This window comes from Malus sylvestris, chromosome 11 (genome assembly GCF_916048215.2).
Source record: "Malus sylvestris chromosome 11, drMalSylv7.2, whole genome shotgun sequence".
Classification (NCBI taxonomy): Eukaryota; Viridiplantae; Streptophyta; class Magnoliopsida; order Rosales; family Rosaceae; genus Malus; species Malus sylvestris.
In genome coordinates this window covers 30682279-30698817 of record NC_062270.1, presented here as the reverse complement: position 1 = coordinate 30698817, position 16539 = coordinate 30682279, and the positions used below count along the sequence as shown (strand labels likewise).

At 36.5% G+C, this 16539-nt stretch overlaps 3 protein-coding genes and 1 long non-coding RNA gene across 7 annotated transcripts; 2 read left to right on the top strand and 2 right to left on the bottom strand.

Annotated features, from left to right (window-relative positions):
• The first annotated feature begins 5287 nt into the window (after positions 1 to 5287).
• Positions 5288 to 9656, top strand: LOC126588173 (uncharacterized). Its single transcript, XM_050253241.1, has 7 exons — positions 5288 to 5695; positions 6493 to 6633; positions 6734 to 7099; positions 7523 to 7768; positions 8335 to 8427; positions 8537 to 8737; positions 9106 to 9656. Exons 1-7 carry the CDS (start codon positions 5390 to 5392, stop codon positions 9319 to 9321), a joined length of 1569 nt encoding a protein of 522 aa, XP_050109198.1. The 5' UTR covers positions 5288 to 5389; the 3' UTR covers positions 9322 to 9656.
• On the bottom strand, positions 7062 to 7438 carry LOC126588186 (uncharacterized). The gene is made up of 2 exons (XR_007611354.1): positions 7305 to 7438; positions 7062 to 7148 (listed from the first exon to the last, which is right to left on the bottom strand). It is a non-coding gene; the product is annotated as an uncharacterized LOC126588186 (long non-coding RNA).
• Positions 9657 to 10225: 569 nt separating the features above from the next.
• Positions 10226 to 12869, bottom strand: LOC126588181 (protein FATTY ACID EXPORT 6-like). Of its 4 annotated transcripts, none has more exons than XM_050253248.1 (4): positions 12520 to 12869; positions 11545 to 11632; positions 11394 to 11463; positions 10226 to 10494 (listed from the first exon to the last, which is right to left on the bottom strand). In XM_050253248.1, exons 1-4 carry the CDS (start codon positions 12716 to 12718, stop codon positions 10384 to 10386), a joined length of 468 nt encoding a protein of 155 aa, XP_050109205.1. In that variant the 5' UTR covers positions 12719 to 12869; the 3' UTR covers positions 10226 to 10383. The 4 variants fall into 4 exon arrangements, with proteins under 4 accessions (XP_050109205.1, XP_050109206.1, XP_050109207.1 ...); XM_050253249.1 differs by having other exon boundaries at positions 11394 to 11456; XM_050253250.1 differs by lacking the exon at positions 11394 to 11463 and having other exon boundaries at positions 12520 to 12866.
• Positions 12870 to 14942: 2073 nt separating this feature from the next.
• On the top strand, positions 14943 to 16534 carry LOC126588176 (uncharacterized). The gene has a single exon (XM_050253244.1). It carries the CDS (start codon positions 14979 to 14981, stop codon positions 16374 to 16376), a length of 1398 nt encoding a protein of 465 aa, XP_050109201.1. The 5' UTR covers positions 14943 to 14978; the 3' UTR covers positions 16377 to 16534.
• Positions 16535 to 16539: the final 5 nt, after the last annotated feature.

Here is a 16539-nt window from a genome sequence, read left to right as displayed (position 1 = left end):
AAATTCTTAAAGAGTAACCTAAGAACCACTACTACACATTGTAATAAGTTTATCAACCAATATTCACGGAATTTTAGTTTAAGGATACAAACTCCAATTAGACTAAAATATATAGACCATTGCTCCAATTATCTCTTAAAATTATATTAAATTTGCAGAAGAATAATGGATTTCCTAAACAAAACAATATTATTGATTTTCCAAACTATGACGTTGAGCTGAATGCAAAAAGAGAAACTTTTGTGCGTGTCGTGGATTTGAAAAGTTTTAAGTAAACATCGTAAACAAGACATTGCTCAATCGAACTTCTACGAAGATTGATGATAGGATTTTTAGTACCTACGAAAAGAAGGTTAAAATCACACAAATATTTGCAAGAGTACACAGATGTTATAGTATAGATGCTCATCCAAGGTCGTTCTCCACAAGGACTATTTAAATAATATATGTAAAAACAATTCCTAATTAACTACTTAAAACTAAAAATTTAGAAATATGATTTGGAAATTGAGTAATATTAAAAACGAATTTTAATTAAAAACAAATAATAAATTCACTCAAAATTAATACGATAAAAGAAAAGAGTTTTTAAATACCAATTTATAAAAGTATTATAGGATTCACAAAATGAAAATATTATTAATAAATTTCATCCAAGATTCCAAAATAAAAGTTTAAAAGGCAAAACAATGGATGAAAATTCTAAAAGAGTTATAGTTCATTAGAGTAGCATAATTATACATTCATCCTAAATAAGAGTTTTAAAGGTAAAACATGGATGAAAATTCTAAAAGAGTAACCTAAGAACTACTACTACACATTGTAATAAGTTCATGACCAATATTCACTTAATTTTATTTTAGAGATACAAACTCCAATTAGACTAAAATATATAGACCACTGCTGCAATTATCTCTTAAAATTTAATTAAATTTGCAGAAGAATAATGGATTTCCTAAACAAAGCAATATTATTGATGTTCCAAACTATGATGTTGGAGAAATTTTTCCACGGTCCAGGCTCATTAGCTAACCTAGAGTTCCACCCATAATGACTTGACACCTGTAAACATTTTTCACAGAACACGCTGTTTAAGAATTAAAAAATAAAACATATTGGGGTTTGGGCCCCACTAGTCTCTTCTTCATCTCTCCCTTATTCAGGAAAGGCCTTTTCAACACCACAACATCGGCCTTCTCTCTTCCCTCTCCATCGCCGTCTTTATACACACTAGCAACCAAGCAATCTCCGACCAAAGCGTCACCAACACCTACATCTGAACGTCCTCTACTGCCACCACCAAGATCACCCACTCGATGTTGATGCCCTCCACCCAACAACCACATCATGCCCACCACTATGAACACCAACCCTAAACTCCAGTCTTTATCACCCAACTGAAATATGAATTTGATACCATCTTCTTCTTCTATAGTCTTACCTAGCTGAAATATGATTTTAAAACAGATGGCATAATTTTTGAAATTAATTGTTGAGTTATAATTTTGAATAATGTAAATGCAAAAATCTTGGATGTTTTCATCGGAGATTGCTTGGTTGCCGGTGTGCATGGAGATGGCAAAGGGAGAGGAAGAGAGAAGGTTGGTTGGTGTTGAATTCATAAAATGCCTTTCAGTTTCTCGAAGAAGGGAGATAGGAAGGAGTGGATCCAAACCCCAATATGTTTTTTTTTAATCTTTAAATGGTGGGTTGGTATTAAAATGTGTATAGGTGTCAATTCAAGATTGGTGGAACTCTAGGTCAGCTAATGAGCCGGGAACCTGGAAAAATTTCTCATGACGTTGAGCTGAATGCAAAAACAGAAACTTTTGTGCGTGTCGTGGATTTGAAAAGTTTTAACTAAACACCATAAACAAGACATTGCTTAATTGGACTTCTGCGAAGATTGATGATAGGATTTTTAGTACCTATGAAAAGAAGATTAAAATCACACAAAATACCTGCAAGAATACAAAGATGTTGTAGTATAGATGCTTATGGAAGGTTGTTCTCCACAAGGACTATTTAAATAATAAATGTAAAAGCAATTCCTAATTAACTACTTAAAACTAAAAATTTAGAAATATGATTTGGAAATTGGGTAATATTAAAAACAAATAATAAATTCAGCCAAAGTTAATACAATAAAAGAAAAGAGCTTTTAAATACCAAATTATAAAAGCACTAGGGTTCCACCAACACCTAGCAATCCTATGTACTTTTACCAATTACTTATGATTTACACATGCCACTTTGAATGTTAGGTTTTCCTAATATATATTCTACTTGGAACCTCCAACATAGAAAGTATATCTAACATACAATCCGTCTGGACGTTCAGATCAATTATGAACATGGGAGACTCATTATGTTTTGTGAAAACCCTTTGAAAAACCATGCAACCTTTAAGACACAGTGTTCATCTTAAGCGAGATTACAATTATCAACCACAAGAGGCTAGCGTCAATTTCAGGGAACCTTCTGACCAAAATTGCATCAAATTACTTTTCTAAAGATCCTAATAGTGATCAAGCATTAAGACAATTAGATAGTTTAAGCACAATGATTAATAATTCAAAGTATACATGCAATCAATCATAAGCAATCAAATAAAAATTACATATTCATGCTAAGGCTCAAGGCTTCACCCTAGCAAAATAGATTAGTTACGCATATTCATAATTAAAATCAAAGAAAATATTATTATGAAGAAAAAGATTGAAAACACCTTAAAGTAAAAATCTTAAAATCTTCTAAGTCGCATGAAAGAAGTAAAAACTAGGGTTGACCAAGGCTTATATTGCTCGCCATAAGTTATACGATAATCCCTAATAAAAAGTCTTTTGTTCCAACTAGGAAACCAAATAATAATAAAATAGAAAAATTAGTATCTGATCCCTAGTTACTAATATTCATTGACTGAAACCTTATTAGTTTTTAGATTTTGATCAAAGTCCCTAGCATTAATGCAATAATGAATTTACATGTCAATTACGTAATTTAAAATAAAAATTAATAATTGATTTAAGATTTTAATACTCACATCTTTATTAAACTCCTAACTAATTTTCAATTCAAAACATTTTCAAAAAAAAAAATGAATAAGTTTGTACCCCTTAATTTTTTATAAAAAGGTTTTCAATTTTTTAATCTTATATGTACCCATTCATGTAACTTTTCAAACTTTTAATCTTAAAATGTATCAATCCTGACACTTGGTACTACGGTGAAATGATATTCCTTTTCACTTGTAAGTGAGAAGTCTTAGGTTTGATTCTCGCTAAAGGCTTTAAACCACTATTGTTAGCCTATTGTGAGGTAAAGCCCACCCCCTCCCCCATAGTGTAGATAATATTGTTTGTTAAAAAAAATGTACCCATTCTTAAATATACCAATTTGTTGTATGTAAAATGTACCTTTTTTTATATAAAATCTATTCAATTTTTTCTAATCCATTTTTAAACTTATATGGGTACATTCTTTTTCTTGATTTAAGAATATATCCATGTCAAGTTTAATCAAAGAAATTTACTAATGTTATTAAGCCTAATATCTATTATTTTTTGTGTGGTTTTGAAGAATGTACCCATATCTTGGTACAATAATTTTTTTGTTAATTTTGATGAATGTACCATGGTTACACACACACACACACACACAATATATTGAAGTGTATAATTTTTGTTTTAGTGTTTAATTTTAATTCCACAAATTATGGGTTTTTTTATTTAAAATCTCATTAATATAAACAACTATAAATTTCAATTTTTAATTTAAAAAATATAGTAACCTTCATAGAAATACATTATCACATTAGTTTCAGGGACTTCGATAAAAAATTGAAAACCAACAAGGTTTCAGTTAAAGAATATTGATAATTAGGGACCGCATCTACAGTGTCCTTAATAAAATATACTAGAAAATAAAGTCCTAATTAAGCTAGGAGAATCTGCCAAGGAACTGTCCAGCCACGTTTTAGCCTCAAATCTCTTCCAAATCCGGCCCATGACAACTTTTTTTAAAGATCGAAACATTCTAAACACATCTCCAGAAGGGATTGAATCCAAAATAGGTCATCTTGGGCTCCAAAACTTGCAATCAAGCCCAAAACGTCACTTTTCCAGCGTCACGCACTACTCCTTTATTCTATTGCCAGAAAATAATCGCTTGGTGGAAAAATTTGATATTTTGACACGATCAAGCTAATCGACTCACAAACATCCTTTAACTAGAATTACTCCAAAATTCATCTATTTGAACACGTTTTTCTCCAAAGGAAGTGGAAAGTCCTATATGAAAATACAATTTAAAATATCAAAATTCTTCGAAAATAATAAACAAAATATACTAAGAATAAGATTAAATATATAATATAAAATCTGCTCGTCAATTGATATTATCATAAACAACCAGAAAGAATAGGAATACAAAAGTAAAATGTATTACATTCAATTCAAGCCACAATATTTCATGTTTTGGAACTTGAGCATTTCATGTTTCATTCTTCTTAATCGCAGCTCAATAGCAAATTAATATACAAATTTAGTTAGGGCACTAGTATAAGCAGAGCCGACCCTAATGGTAGCCGGAGTAGGCGCCGGCCTAGGGCCCCACTTCGGAAGGGCCCCCAATTTTTAGGCGGAGTTAGGCGGGTTTGGACGAGGATGGACGGGAGCAATGCAGACTTATATGTAAAAGCTGGAATTTAGAAATATTTTGTCGCAGGGCTGGCCTCGCACGAGAAAGAAGACAACCCTATTCACAACATCATTTTAATTGCACGAATTTACTTAAGATGGTTTGTATAAGCTCAGTAGAACCCAATTTAAGTAATATCACTTTTTCGACACGTTTGGTGTCCTCGCCTGGATTATAGGCGGACTTGGAGTGGCTTGGAAACTCATAATATTTTGAATTTATAATAATTTTGGAAACACATATTTAAGGTTCGAAACTCATATATGATTCGTAATATCACCACATAATGGTTCATATTCATGTCCAATTCAAATGAACATAGAGTAAATTGTAGCAATGGTCCATTAACTTTAACATAATTGGAGCAATGGGCATTCAATTCGACATATGTTTTAAGAGGCGACTTATAAATTTCAGAGAGAAGAGAAAATCCACAAATCAAAATAGATAAATTTTGAGTTTTAGAAAATAAAATGGTAATTTTGAGTTATAGGAGATAAAGTTAGATTAAAATAGAGGGCATAGGTAAACAATCTATCAAAAAGGACAAAATAAATATAAAAACAAAACAAACTGGTCGTTGGAAATGGTGATACGAAATCAATGTGTAGAAACCGTTTCTCTCTCAAACGGAACGGGTTCAGGTTCAACTACCTCAGGGATCTCTCTCCTCTAACAGAGAGAGAGAGCCATGGCTTCCTCTCCCTCTCTACTGTTCGCAGCCGCTGTAACCATCCTTACTTTTCTCTCCGTGCACTCCGTCAAATTACCATTTCACCCCCGCGACGTCCTTCCTCTCTTGCCCAGACAGATTTCATGGCCAATCCTCAACTCTCTGCACGGCGCGGTCGATCTCCTGCCCACCTTCGTCGGCTCGGCGTCGTCTCCGAACGACAGTTTCGAGTGGAAAGGCGCGTGTTTTTACCTGAACACAGCTTGGATGGAGTTCCACAACAAGACTGGTAGCGAATTTGGCGGCGGAACTCTTCATCTCAAGGTCTCGGATCAATTTTTGGGCTTTTATTAAATTACATTTTGGAGTTGGGTTTTTGGAAATTTGTAGTTTTTGAGTATTTGGATGATTGGGTATTGAGATTCTTTAGCTGGGTTTGTGGAAATTTGAAGTTTTGGTTACCAGGACATTAAATTTGATTTTTTTAAGAGGGTTTCTACTTTCTTGTTTCGAAAATGACTAACTTGTGGTTTTTCTTAGGGATTTTAGATGTTTTTTGTAGGTAAATTAGTATACATTTGGATAATTGGGTTTGTGAGTTATTGGAGTTGTTGACTGTTTAGTGGGAGCTTAGGCTTGTGGGTTTACTGCTGTTGGTTTTTTCTTAGGTTGAATCAATTGGTAAGTTTATTGGATATTCTAGAATATCAGAGTTGGGGAAGTTGGATGGTAAGGGCCGTTTGATAACCATTTCGATTGCAGTTTTCGGTTTCATTTTCACTGTATAAATGAAAACTGAAACTAGAAACTAAAATTTAAAAGTTGAAAACTGAAAACTGAAATGATTCTCAAACGGACCTGAGGTGTTAATTACATTTTTGAGTTGAGCTTCTTGTATTTCTTTAGATTGTTTTTTGGGTTTTATGATCCAAAACATTTCATGTTGGCTTAATTTTTTGGAATGTTCAGGTAATAGGTATCAGCCTATCAGGTGTGTCGATATAGGTGTCATTAATTTCATATTTATGAACTTGAACTTCTTATTATTCTTTGATTACTAAAGTAGAGAAAATACTTGATTTGTATTATAACGATTAAAAACTGAATCTGTTTGTGCGCAGGTTAGTAAGCCTCACAGTTGGACGTGTATGGATATTTACGTCTTTGCAACTCCATACACTGTCACATGGGATTACTATTTACTGTCTCGGGAGCATACACTTGAGTTTAAAGAGTGGCAAGGAAAAGATGAGTTTGAATATGTGAGTTGCCACTTTCTAGTATTCAGTTATTATTTGATATTTTGATTTGTTTTGAAAAGAAAAGTTGGGATTAATTTGGTCTTTAATCTTACCTTTTCAGGTGAAAAACAGGGGAGTTTCTATTTTCCTTATGCAAGCAGGGATGTTAGGCACCCTTCAAGCGTTGTGGGATGTCTTCCCCTTGTTTACGAATACCGGATGGGGTGAGAACTCTAATATTGGGTTTCTTGAGAAGCACATGGGTGCTTCCTTTGATCAGCGTCCTCAACCTTGGGTAACAAATATTAGCATTGATGATATTCACTCTGGAGATTTCCTAGCAATATCTAAGATTCGTGGACGGTGGGGTGGATTTGAGACTCTAGAAAAGTGGGTGAGTGGAGCTTATGCTGGTCATTCTGCTGTTTGTTTAAAGGATTCTGAAGGAAAGCTATGGGTTGGTGAATCAGGACACGAAAATGAGAAGGTGAGTACAAGTTTGTAAAATATAATATCGTATTATACCTCTGTTTTACCTTGGGCCTAGTGCCTTCGCCCATGAGCGGTAGGTCTCGGGTTCGAGACTTGGGAGCAGCCTCTCCATAAATGGGGGTAAGGCTAGCCAACATTCACCTCTCCCAGACCCTGCGTAAAGCGGGAGCCTTGTGCACTGGGTACGACCTTTTTTTTACCTTGGGCCTAGTGGCACATTCTCTCGCTCAAGAATAAGGCTTTGGTTTGGAGGTTCATTTCCAATTAATGCACAGGAATTTGCAGGTCAACCTTTTTTATTTTTAAAGTTTTAGTATTTTTCTTCTAGTATTCTATATAATACAATCTGCTGTTAATGTTAAAAGTGGTGCTTCTCAAGAAGTTAATGCTGAAGGTGCTTTTTCCTTCCATATTCTAGGGGGAAGATATTATTGCTGTGCTTCCATGGGATGAATGGTGGGAATTTGAGCTAAATAAAGATGATTCCAATCCCCATATTGCATTGCTTCCCTTGCATCCTGATATACGAGCTAAGTTCAATGAGACTGCTGCCTGGGAGTATGCAAGGAGCATGGAAGGTCAACCTTATGGTTTTCATAACTTGATATTCAGCTGGATAGATACTATAGAAGACAACTATCCACCCCCTTTGGATGCTCACGTGGTATCATATCTTTACTACATTTAATATTTCATTATGTGGCTAAGTTTACAGTATTAGTAAATGCTACAATCGTAACTACTTCCCTTAGTATTTCTGTTTGATTATTTAGTTCTGGTTTAGTTATTATTGAACTTGGTAGTTTCTGTTACCTGTATGGGTTGAGGCCTGGGATTCAATAGGGGACGTGAAAAGCTAACTATTAGGTGCTTTACCCCAATCTTTCTATTTATGATCATTAACTTCTGGCTTACACACAACAACTCTATAAACATGATGGGTATGTATATCATAGTGCTGATGCAGAAATAATATGACTGTTTCATAGTGGACTAAAAGGGGTCTATGATGAGGATAAAGGTAGAAATTCCTTCTAACTAAAACATTTCCAATAGGGTTATAAGTAGTGGGTTCTTTCACTGGAACAGAAGATATAAAGAAATGCTTTGTTTAGGTTCAAAGTGATTTGTGAGGCAACTCTCCCTCTCTCTGCTGATGCTTCTGTGAGCTTCAATAAGTTTTCTTAAACCTTAAACATTTTCCTGATCGTTAGCTTTATGGTTATGCAGGTTGCATCTGTTATGACTGTTTGGAATCAAATACAGCCTGCATATGCTGCGAACATGTGGAATGAAGCCTTGAACAAGAGACTTGGAACACAGGTGTTTGAACGTGCAATATCAATTGGTCAAGATTTTCATTTTTTAATCAATATCGTTGAGTCATTAATATCCATTTGAGTTTCTGATGTACCCTTTGTATTTCATGCAGAACCTTACTTTTCCGGATATTCTAGTTGAAGTTGAAAAGAGAGGATCATCTTTTGACCAACTGCTGACAATTCCCGAACAGGATGATTGGGAATACAGTGATGGGAAGTCAACATCGTGTGTGGCCTTCATTCTTGAAATGTATAAGGAGGCAGGACTGTTTGGTCCAATTGCAAGCTCTATACAGGTCACTGAATTTACGGTGAGTTTATAGTGAACAAAATTTAATCTGTTTGCTTTGAATAACCGGGCCACCTTTTTGCATCATCTCCAAAATTAAAGCACAATCTCGAAAGGGGGAGAATTGATACTAGTTCTGGGGAGACACAAGATGAATGACAAATATCTTTTGTTTCCTCTTCAACATGAATTGATGAAGTAGTAATGTTTCTACTTAATAACTGGATAGTGTTGTAACAATTACAAAATAAACAAGGAAATTGTTAGATTAATGTAGCTCTTGATCAGAAAGTATTTCTCGATTCTGTTACTTTGTAACGAAGTTGTCTCATAAGGAATTTATATGTTGATTCGTATTAATTATACCTTTTTTTTCTGTCATTAATGCAGATAAAAGATGCTTACATGCTCAAGTTCTTTGAAAATAATTCAAGCCGCCTGCCAAAGTGGTGCAATGATGGTGACACGGTGAAGCTTCCTTTCTGTCAAATTAAAGGGAAGTATCGAATGGAATTACCCTTATACAACACCATGGAAACGTACCCCCATATGAACGAAAGGTGCCCATCACTGCCCCCCAAGTACTCCCGGTTGCAGAATTGCTAAGTCCTGACTTTGTTGCGTTTACATTTGTTACACCCATGGTCGAAGTTATTCACGTTTCTGTTGATTTTAGCATAATTTTACGGTTGGATACGTAGGCATGAAAGATGGGGAAGCTGTAAATATGTTCATCTGTCGGGTAAGCAGTCTTAAGTTTTCCAATTGTTGTACAATGTAGATGATAAATGGACTACGAATTTTAATGCAAAAGGGTCAGCTCTTCATTTTCCAGAATGTGTTTTTTCTTCTTCTCTGTAATTGGGAGCCACAACATTGTTGGAACAAGTATTTAATGAGAAGAGATGACATTGTGCAAAGAGTGCAAAGGTCTTGCAGTATGCACCACTGTATTGTATTCATCGGGTCCTTAGCCGCCCTTGCTCTTTAGATTCTTGGCCGCACATCCACCCTTTTGTTCATTAGGTGTATATTATACACCAGAGCATAGTAGAATTTGCAAGAGAGTTGTGTTTTTCCAACCATAAGTTGGCATGCGCGAGGCAAAGGACGAGTTTAGTTAATGTCAAACAATGGTTTACAGAATCTAGGCTGATTCCTTAAAGAGTACGGCCAAAGGGACTGCTTCCAATCCTACTACGGTGGAAGAGAAAAGTTTCCTTCATGGCTAATCCATACAGTGAATCTAATTCAATCCTCAGCACCAAACGAGGCCCAAGTAAAATTAGGACTCATTTGAGGTTCCCATTGAAATAATGTCTTGCATCCATCTAATTCCTGTTTTCGAACAAGCAGAATTTTACCTCAATTCATGAGAAACTAGGGTTATAATCCCATGCACTGAAGCCTGTTCCCCTCGACCATTAAACAAGAGTTGGCTAAACAAAGAAATCAAAGGGTCTATTACACTTGATTCGATTAAAAGTACGGTAAACAAAGGACGAGGCAATGAATGAAACAAGATTTCGACAAATTTCAGACGAGTCTTTCGTTTTGTACACACACTGACACACCTGATAGCACAGTATCTAGTGATATTGGATTGACAAACAGCTTGGTAACATCAAATATGGGCATGTGGAAGTGGAAGGGTGTAATTTAAATATGTCAGCTTATAAGTTTTGGCAGTAAGTCCTCAAATACCATTACTTGGTCTTGGCCGGAATATGGTTTCCACCCGTTGCAATTTTGTACACATAAAATCCAGTCATGACAACGCTGCAACAAAATGGAGTAGTTTAGAGTCAAAAACTTCGAATATATCCTGTTACAAAGGAAGATCTATGAATAATTGAAACTGTTAGGATCTCCAATTAAAGGTTTTAATCATAGGTAAATTAGAGTCCACAATTAGGATTCATGACAATGATAGAAACGCTATACGATTACTGCAAAACGATAACCACATGTGACTTTATAATCTGATAGAGGCGCATCGCCTTCCCTCCTTTATGCCCAATCGTATAACAGGGTTACAGGATTGAGAATTAGATTCCACTCCAGCTCTCATTACTCTCCCATTTCCTAATCGACTTCTTTTACCCCTCCTATTCTGCAGAGACTACAGATAGCAGAGAATGCGGGAAGACAGAAAAAGGTTAATCATTCAAGTATGATATTCCGATAGCACTGATTGTACAGCGCTAAAACAGTTTCAACAGAAAATATGATTCAGGAGAGCTTCACTCGTTCAGTGAGTGGGGGGACACATGATTGGGTGGATTGACCGGAAAATATGATATCCAAGTGTGTGATTTGAATTTGGATGAAAATTCAACTGAGTCAAGTGTCACCAAAAAGTGACGTCGATAAAATTTGAAGGGCTATAGGTAGGCCATTCTCGAAAGACAACCATATATAACATCTGCTAATCTTTGAAAGAACTAACTATCCACAAACCACTGACCACATCGACACATGTTCCACATGCCTCCAGTGCACAAACTGATTAATCCCAGTAAATTAAAAAGGTACATTTGTTCATTTACTCTATGCTAATGCCAGCTAGGGACGAAAATAAGATATTCACGCATCAGGAATGGAATTTACTCGTTGGAAATAAAAAACAAGGGAGTCAATGAAGGAAAGAAGTCATATGCAACAAATAAAAGTCATACCGGATGCATAAGGTTACTTCTAACACCTGACAGACTGATGACACACAAAATTTGGAAACGCTCCTGTGCACTAGTAAATAATTGATAGATAAAAATCCAGCAAACTGAAGAATGAGAAACACATAAAAAGGCAGATTTAATCTGAACTCACCTGATACCGGCAACAACACCAGCTGGCATGATCTTAAAAGTATGCAGATAGCGCTGTCCCATGACCCACGTAAGTAGGGCAGCACAAACTGTTACAAGGCGCATCAATTAGTTCCAAAACAACGACTCACACAGATTGAGCATCAATGTAACAGAAGCAGAACATGAAAACAGAAAAAAGGACTAGAAAAACAACGAATGCGACCTTATACAAAACCATCTTTCTTAATCTCTTCAATTCTTAAAATTCTTGAAATTTTGATAGGCGATCACTGAGCACATTACACCTAAAACCACTTCGTTCAAATTGCCGTACCATGGTCGAATCATATTGCATTGACCAAGGCATAACTGTTTAGTTCTATGACATAAATAAACCTTGCTTGGAATGAGCCTAGACATAAAGAAATAGCGTACTTCGACATCAGTGGAGAACCAAAGCTTTGGGATTTTTACATTGGCATTTCTAGCATTACTCTAAGGTGACGATATCCCAAGCCTATCACCAGTCACCATGTGTTTAACTTGCTCACACGGCATAGCGTGACTGATTCGGGATACCGTTACCTTAGCCTATGAGTTGTATGTAAGTTCTTCTCCATAACGACAAACAGAAACCGAAGCTAAAACTACAAACCTAGAAACAGTTTTAACGGGAAACAAACACAACGCCTCCAGAATCCAGATTACTAGAGGGAACAAAACAACCTCAAAAAAGAAGTCAGCTTTCAAACATAAACATCTGCAAAGTTACTGCAATCAAATAAATAAACTACATAAAAGTTACCTACTTTGTGATCCCATGATGTTTTTATCTCAACAAACAAAGATCCGGATTCTGATTTGGTTTTTTCTTTTTACTTATTTCCCCTTTTAACTTCCTATGATCTCAGTAAAGTATCATTTCAAATCTGGGATCCACACCATTAAAACTAAAAATAAAAATAAAAAAATAAAAAAAACCAATAAATCGTACCCGTTTCGAGAATCAAAGCAGGATACGAGTTCTTCTTCTTCTCGAAGGCTTTGAGACTGATATATCCAGCAAGAGTGAGGAGCAATCCGATGCCCGCGCCCCCAGCCAAAGAAGCCGTGCTCCCCTTCTTGAAATATCCAAAAACTCCTCCGCCAATCAGCACCAACCCGTAAGGGATCGTGAAGCAAAAATCGTGCATCTTCTCCAACTGGGTTTCCGGGAAAACTCTCAGATTCTCGGGGAAAAAACCACACTGGTTTATCTTTATCCCTCACGAATCAAAGATCTTTTTTTCACAGGCAGAGACTTTTGTGTTTGTCGTCAGTATTGGCGCGTGGAAAGCTCATGCCTCTAATACTCTAATATAAGTTGGGTAAAAGACGTTTACCACCCTCATGGTTTATGATTTTCAATATTTAGTATATTTTTGTTTTAGATTCATACCAACGTGTAAATTTTGGGATAGTCTCATATATCCATTAGTCAAACTGTTAAATTTATCGTTAATTATGACGTGACGCCATAACTGGACGCCACGTGTCATCCACATTTTTTTTTTCTCCTTTCTTCTTTTCTTCTGCAATTTTTTTTTCTTCCTCATTCTCCTTCTTCCTTCCTCCTTCCTCCTTCTTCCTTCCCCTTCTTCTCCTTCTTCCTTCTCTTCTCCTTCTTCTTCTTCTTCTTCTTCCTCCGAATTTGGGGAAGTTTTTTTTTTTTTTTTTTTTTCTTTTTTCTTCTTTCTTCTTATTCCTCATTTTTCCTCCTTTCTTCTTCTTTCTTCTTCTTCTTCTTCTTCTTCTTCTTCTTCCTCCAACTGCAACCTTTTTTTTTTTCTCCCTCCGTCTCCTTCTTTCTTCCTCCTTCTTCCTTTCCCTTCTTCTTCTTCTTTTTCTTCTTCCTTAAATCTGGGAAAGATGAAGGGTTTTTTTTTTTTTTGAGGAAGATGAAGAAGAAGGAAGAAGGAGAAGAAGGGGAAGGAAGAAAAAAAAAAGTTGTAGTCGGAGGAAGAAGAAAAAGAAGAATGAGGAAGGAGGAGGAAGAAGAAGAAAGAAGAAAAAAAAAATCTTCATCTTCCCCAGATTTGGAGGAAGAAGAAGGAAGAAGATGAAGATGAAGAAGAAGGATGAAGGAGAAGAAGGGGAAGGAAGAAGGAGGAAGGAAGAAAAAAAAAGTTGCAGTCGGAGGAAGAAGAAAAAGAAGAATGAGGAAGGAGGAGGAAGAAGAAGAAAGAAGAAAAAAAAAATCTTCATCTTCCCCAGATTTGGAGGAAGAAGAAGGAAGAAGAAGAAGAAGGGGAAGGAAGAAGGAGAAGAAAAAGGAAGAAAAAAAAAAAAAAACCTTCATCTTCCCCAAATTTGGAGGAAGAAGAAGAAGAAGAGGAAGGAAGAAGGAGAAGGAGGAAGAAAAAAAAAGAGAAGAAGTTACAGTCGGAGGAAGAAGAAGAAGAAGAAAGAGGAAGGAGGAAGAAGAAGAAAAAAGAAAAAAGAAAAAAAAAGAAAAAAAAATTCCCCAGATTCGGAGGAAGAAGAAGAAAAAGGAGAAGGAGAAGGAAGAAGAAGAAGGAGAAGGAGAAGGAGAAGGAAGAAGAAGGAAGAAGGAGAAAAAGGGGAAGGAAGGAGGAAGGAAGAAGGAGAAGGAGGAAGAAAAAAAAAAGTTGCAGGAGAAGGAAGAAGAAGGAAGAAGAAAAAAAAAAGGTGGATGACAAGTGGCGTCCAATCATAGCGCCACGTTACAATTAACGGTAAATTTAACAGTTTGACTAACGGATGTATGAGACTGTCCCAAAATTTACACTTTAGGTATGAATCTGAGACGAAAAAAACTTGATGTACTAAATGTTGAAAACCACAAAACATGAGGATAGTAAACAGTCTTTTATCCTAACAACTTTGACTAAACTGCCGAATTTCTCCCTAACCTTCACTTAGCTTTCGATTTTTTATCTAAACTTTTTAATTAGAAAATATGGATTTAAATTAATTTTTTTGATTGATTTCCTAGTTTTTCATTCATTCTATCTAAATTTCCGTTATATAAAAATATGTGCACAACATGTGAGGGTAGTTCGATCGCTTCGTTCTTTAAAATAATTGAAAATCCTAGATTTCTAAAATGTTGACTTGTGCAAATCTGTGTGATTCTATAGTTTTTGTGTCTAAATGTCTAGCGAAGTGATGTTTTTATTTTCAAAGGAGAGTTGCATGGTATGCACATGATAAAAGTTAACGTTAATTTGGATAGAATATACGGAAAACTAACGACAAGAGGGAAACCGGCCAAAAAATTAGTTTAAATCTTTGATTTTCCAATTTAAAAGTTTAGGGAGTAAATCGAAAGTTAGGTGAAAGTTTAGGGATAAATCGGCAAATAACTTTATATAATCATATATAAAACGAGACGTCGTCTTGTAAAACATTAGGCTACTCGTCGTCTTATCACCTTTGTTTTCTTTTTCTACCATGGCTACTCGAACACATAGACGCTGGTTCGGTTCTCGGACCCGAAACAACAATCTCTGCTCACTACTCCAAAACCCTTGCTTTCTTCCTCAAACCCTAAAAATGGTGACTACTCAGGCCGCTTCCAAACGACCCATTTGCCCATCGTGCTCCAAACCGGTCCGGCTCTGCCTCTGCACTCGGATTCAGAACCCGGGGCTCCATAACACTGTAAGTGTGACCATTCTTCAACACAGCTTAGAAAAGAACCACCCACTTAATTCCGCTAGAATTGCTAGATTAGGCCTCAAGAATCTCAGTTTAGTTACTGTTTCTGATGTGAATTTTGAATCCCGGTTCGTTATCCGGCCGCCGGAATCGGTTTCTCAAATGGGTTCGGACCGGAATGGTTTGAAAAGTTTAGGTTTTGATGAAGTTGTTGAAAGTAGAGAGACCCAGAAGCTGGGTTTTGAGTATTGTGATGGGTTCAGCCCAGGGGAAGAAAATGTGGGAAAGTTGGGATTTGGGTTATCTGCAAATTTGGCAGAAGAGAAAAACAATAGTAGTTTGACTGATAGTGAGAAATGCAATTTTGGTAGTGATTTAGGTGATATGAGTAGTTCGCAAAACCGAATAGGGGATGTAGATTTTTTGGAGAAAGAACATGAATTCAGTAGTGCAGATTTCACTGATGGTAGGCACGTAGATGGGCAATGCAATGTCGATGAGGTTTCTGCTTCTACTGCGTTGGATGCATTATCCGGGGATTCTGATGTAGGTTTTGATGCGGTTGAAGGTATCGAAATGGGTAATGGTGATCCTGTTATAACTGCTACCATTGGTAAGCATGGCGTCATTAGCTCACTTTCGCATAATTGGATGCCACAAACTTGTTGCAAGGATCTGAAATTTGATACGATTTTAGACATCGCAGATGCGCGTGGTGCACTAGCAGAGGGGTTTGTTGTACGGAAGTTGCAAAAGCAGCCGGTGAAGGGAAGTGTGGAGTTGGATGAGTATGTGGAGTTTGAGGTAGAGATTCCTCCTGGATCTGTACTCTTATTTCCATCTGAAGAAGCAGTCAGTGTCGGGGACCTTGAGGCGATGGATATTAAGGTGAAGAATCTGATTGTTTTGGATGGAACATGGTCAAAGGCAAAGAGAATGTATGGGGAAAACCCCTGGTTGAAACTCTTGCCGCACTTGAAGTTGAATGTGGACAAGATGAGCTTGTACAGTGAAGTGAGGCTTCAGCCGAAGCCGGGATTTCTCTCCACCATTGAGAGCATTGTGTATGCACTCAAGGCAGTAGGGGACAGCCCTGAGGGGCTGGACAACCTCTTGGATGTTTTCAGGTCTATGGTCGAGGACCAGATACGATGCAAAGAAGAGAGATTAAGCAATGTCTCGCCGGGTTAGTTTTGTCCTCGATTTCTCTTGCACACAATTTCAACATCATCCTGAAACCTGACGATGAAAGCCATTGGAGGTGCTCGGTTTGTGTTTCAAGGAACCTGTTTGTGTAAAACCATGTTTCATGGATATCAATGAAATTGAAAACCATGAATTTTTGCGTACTCTT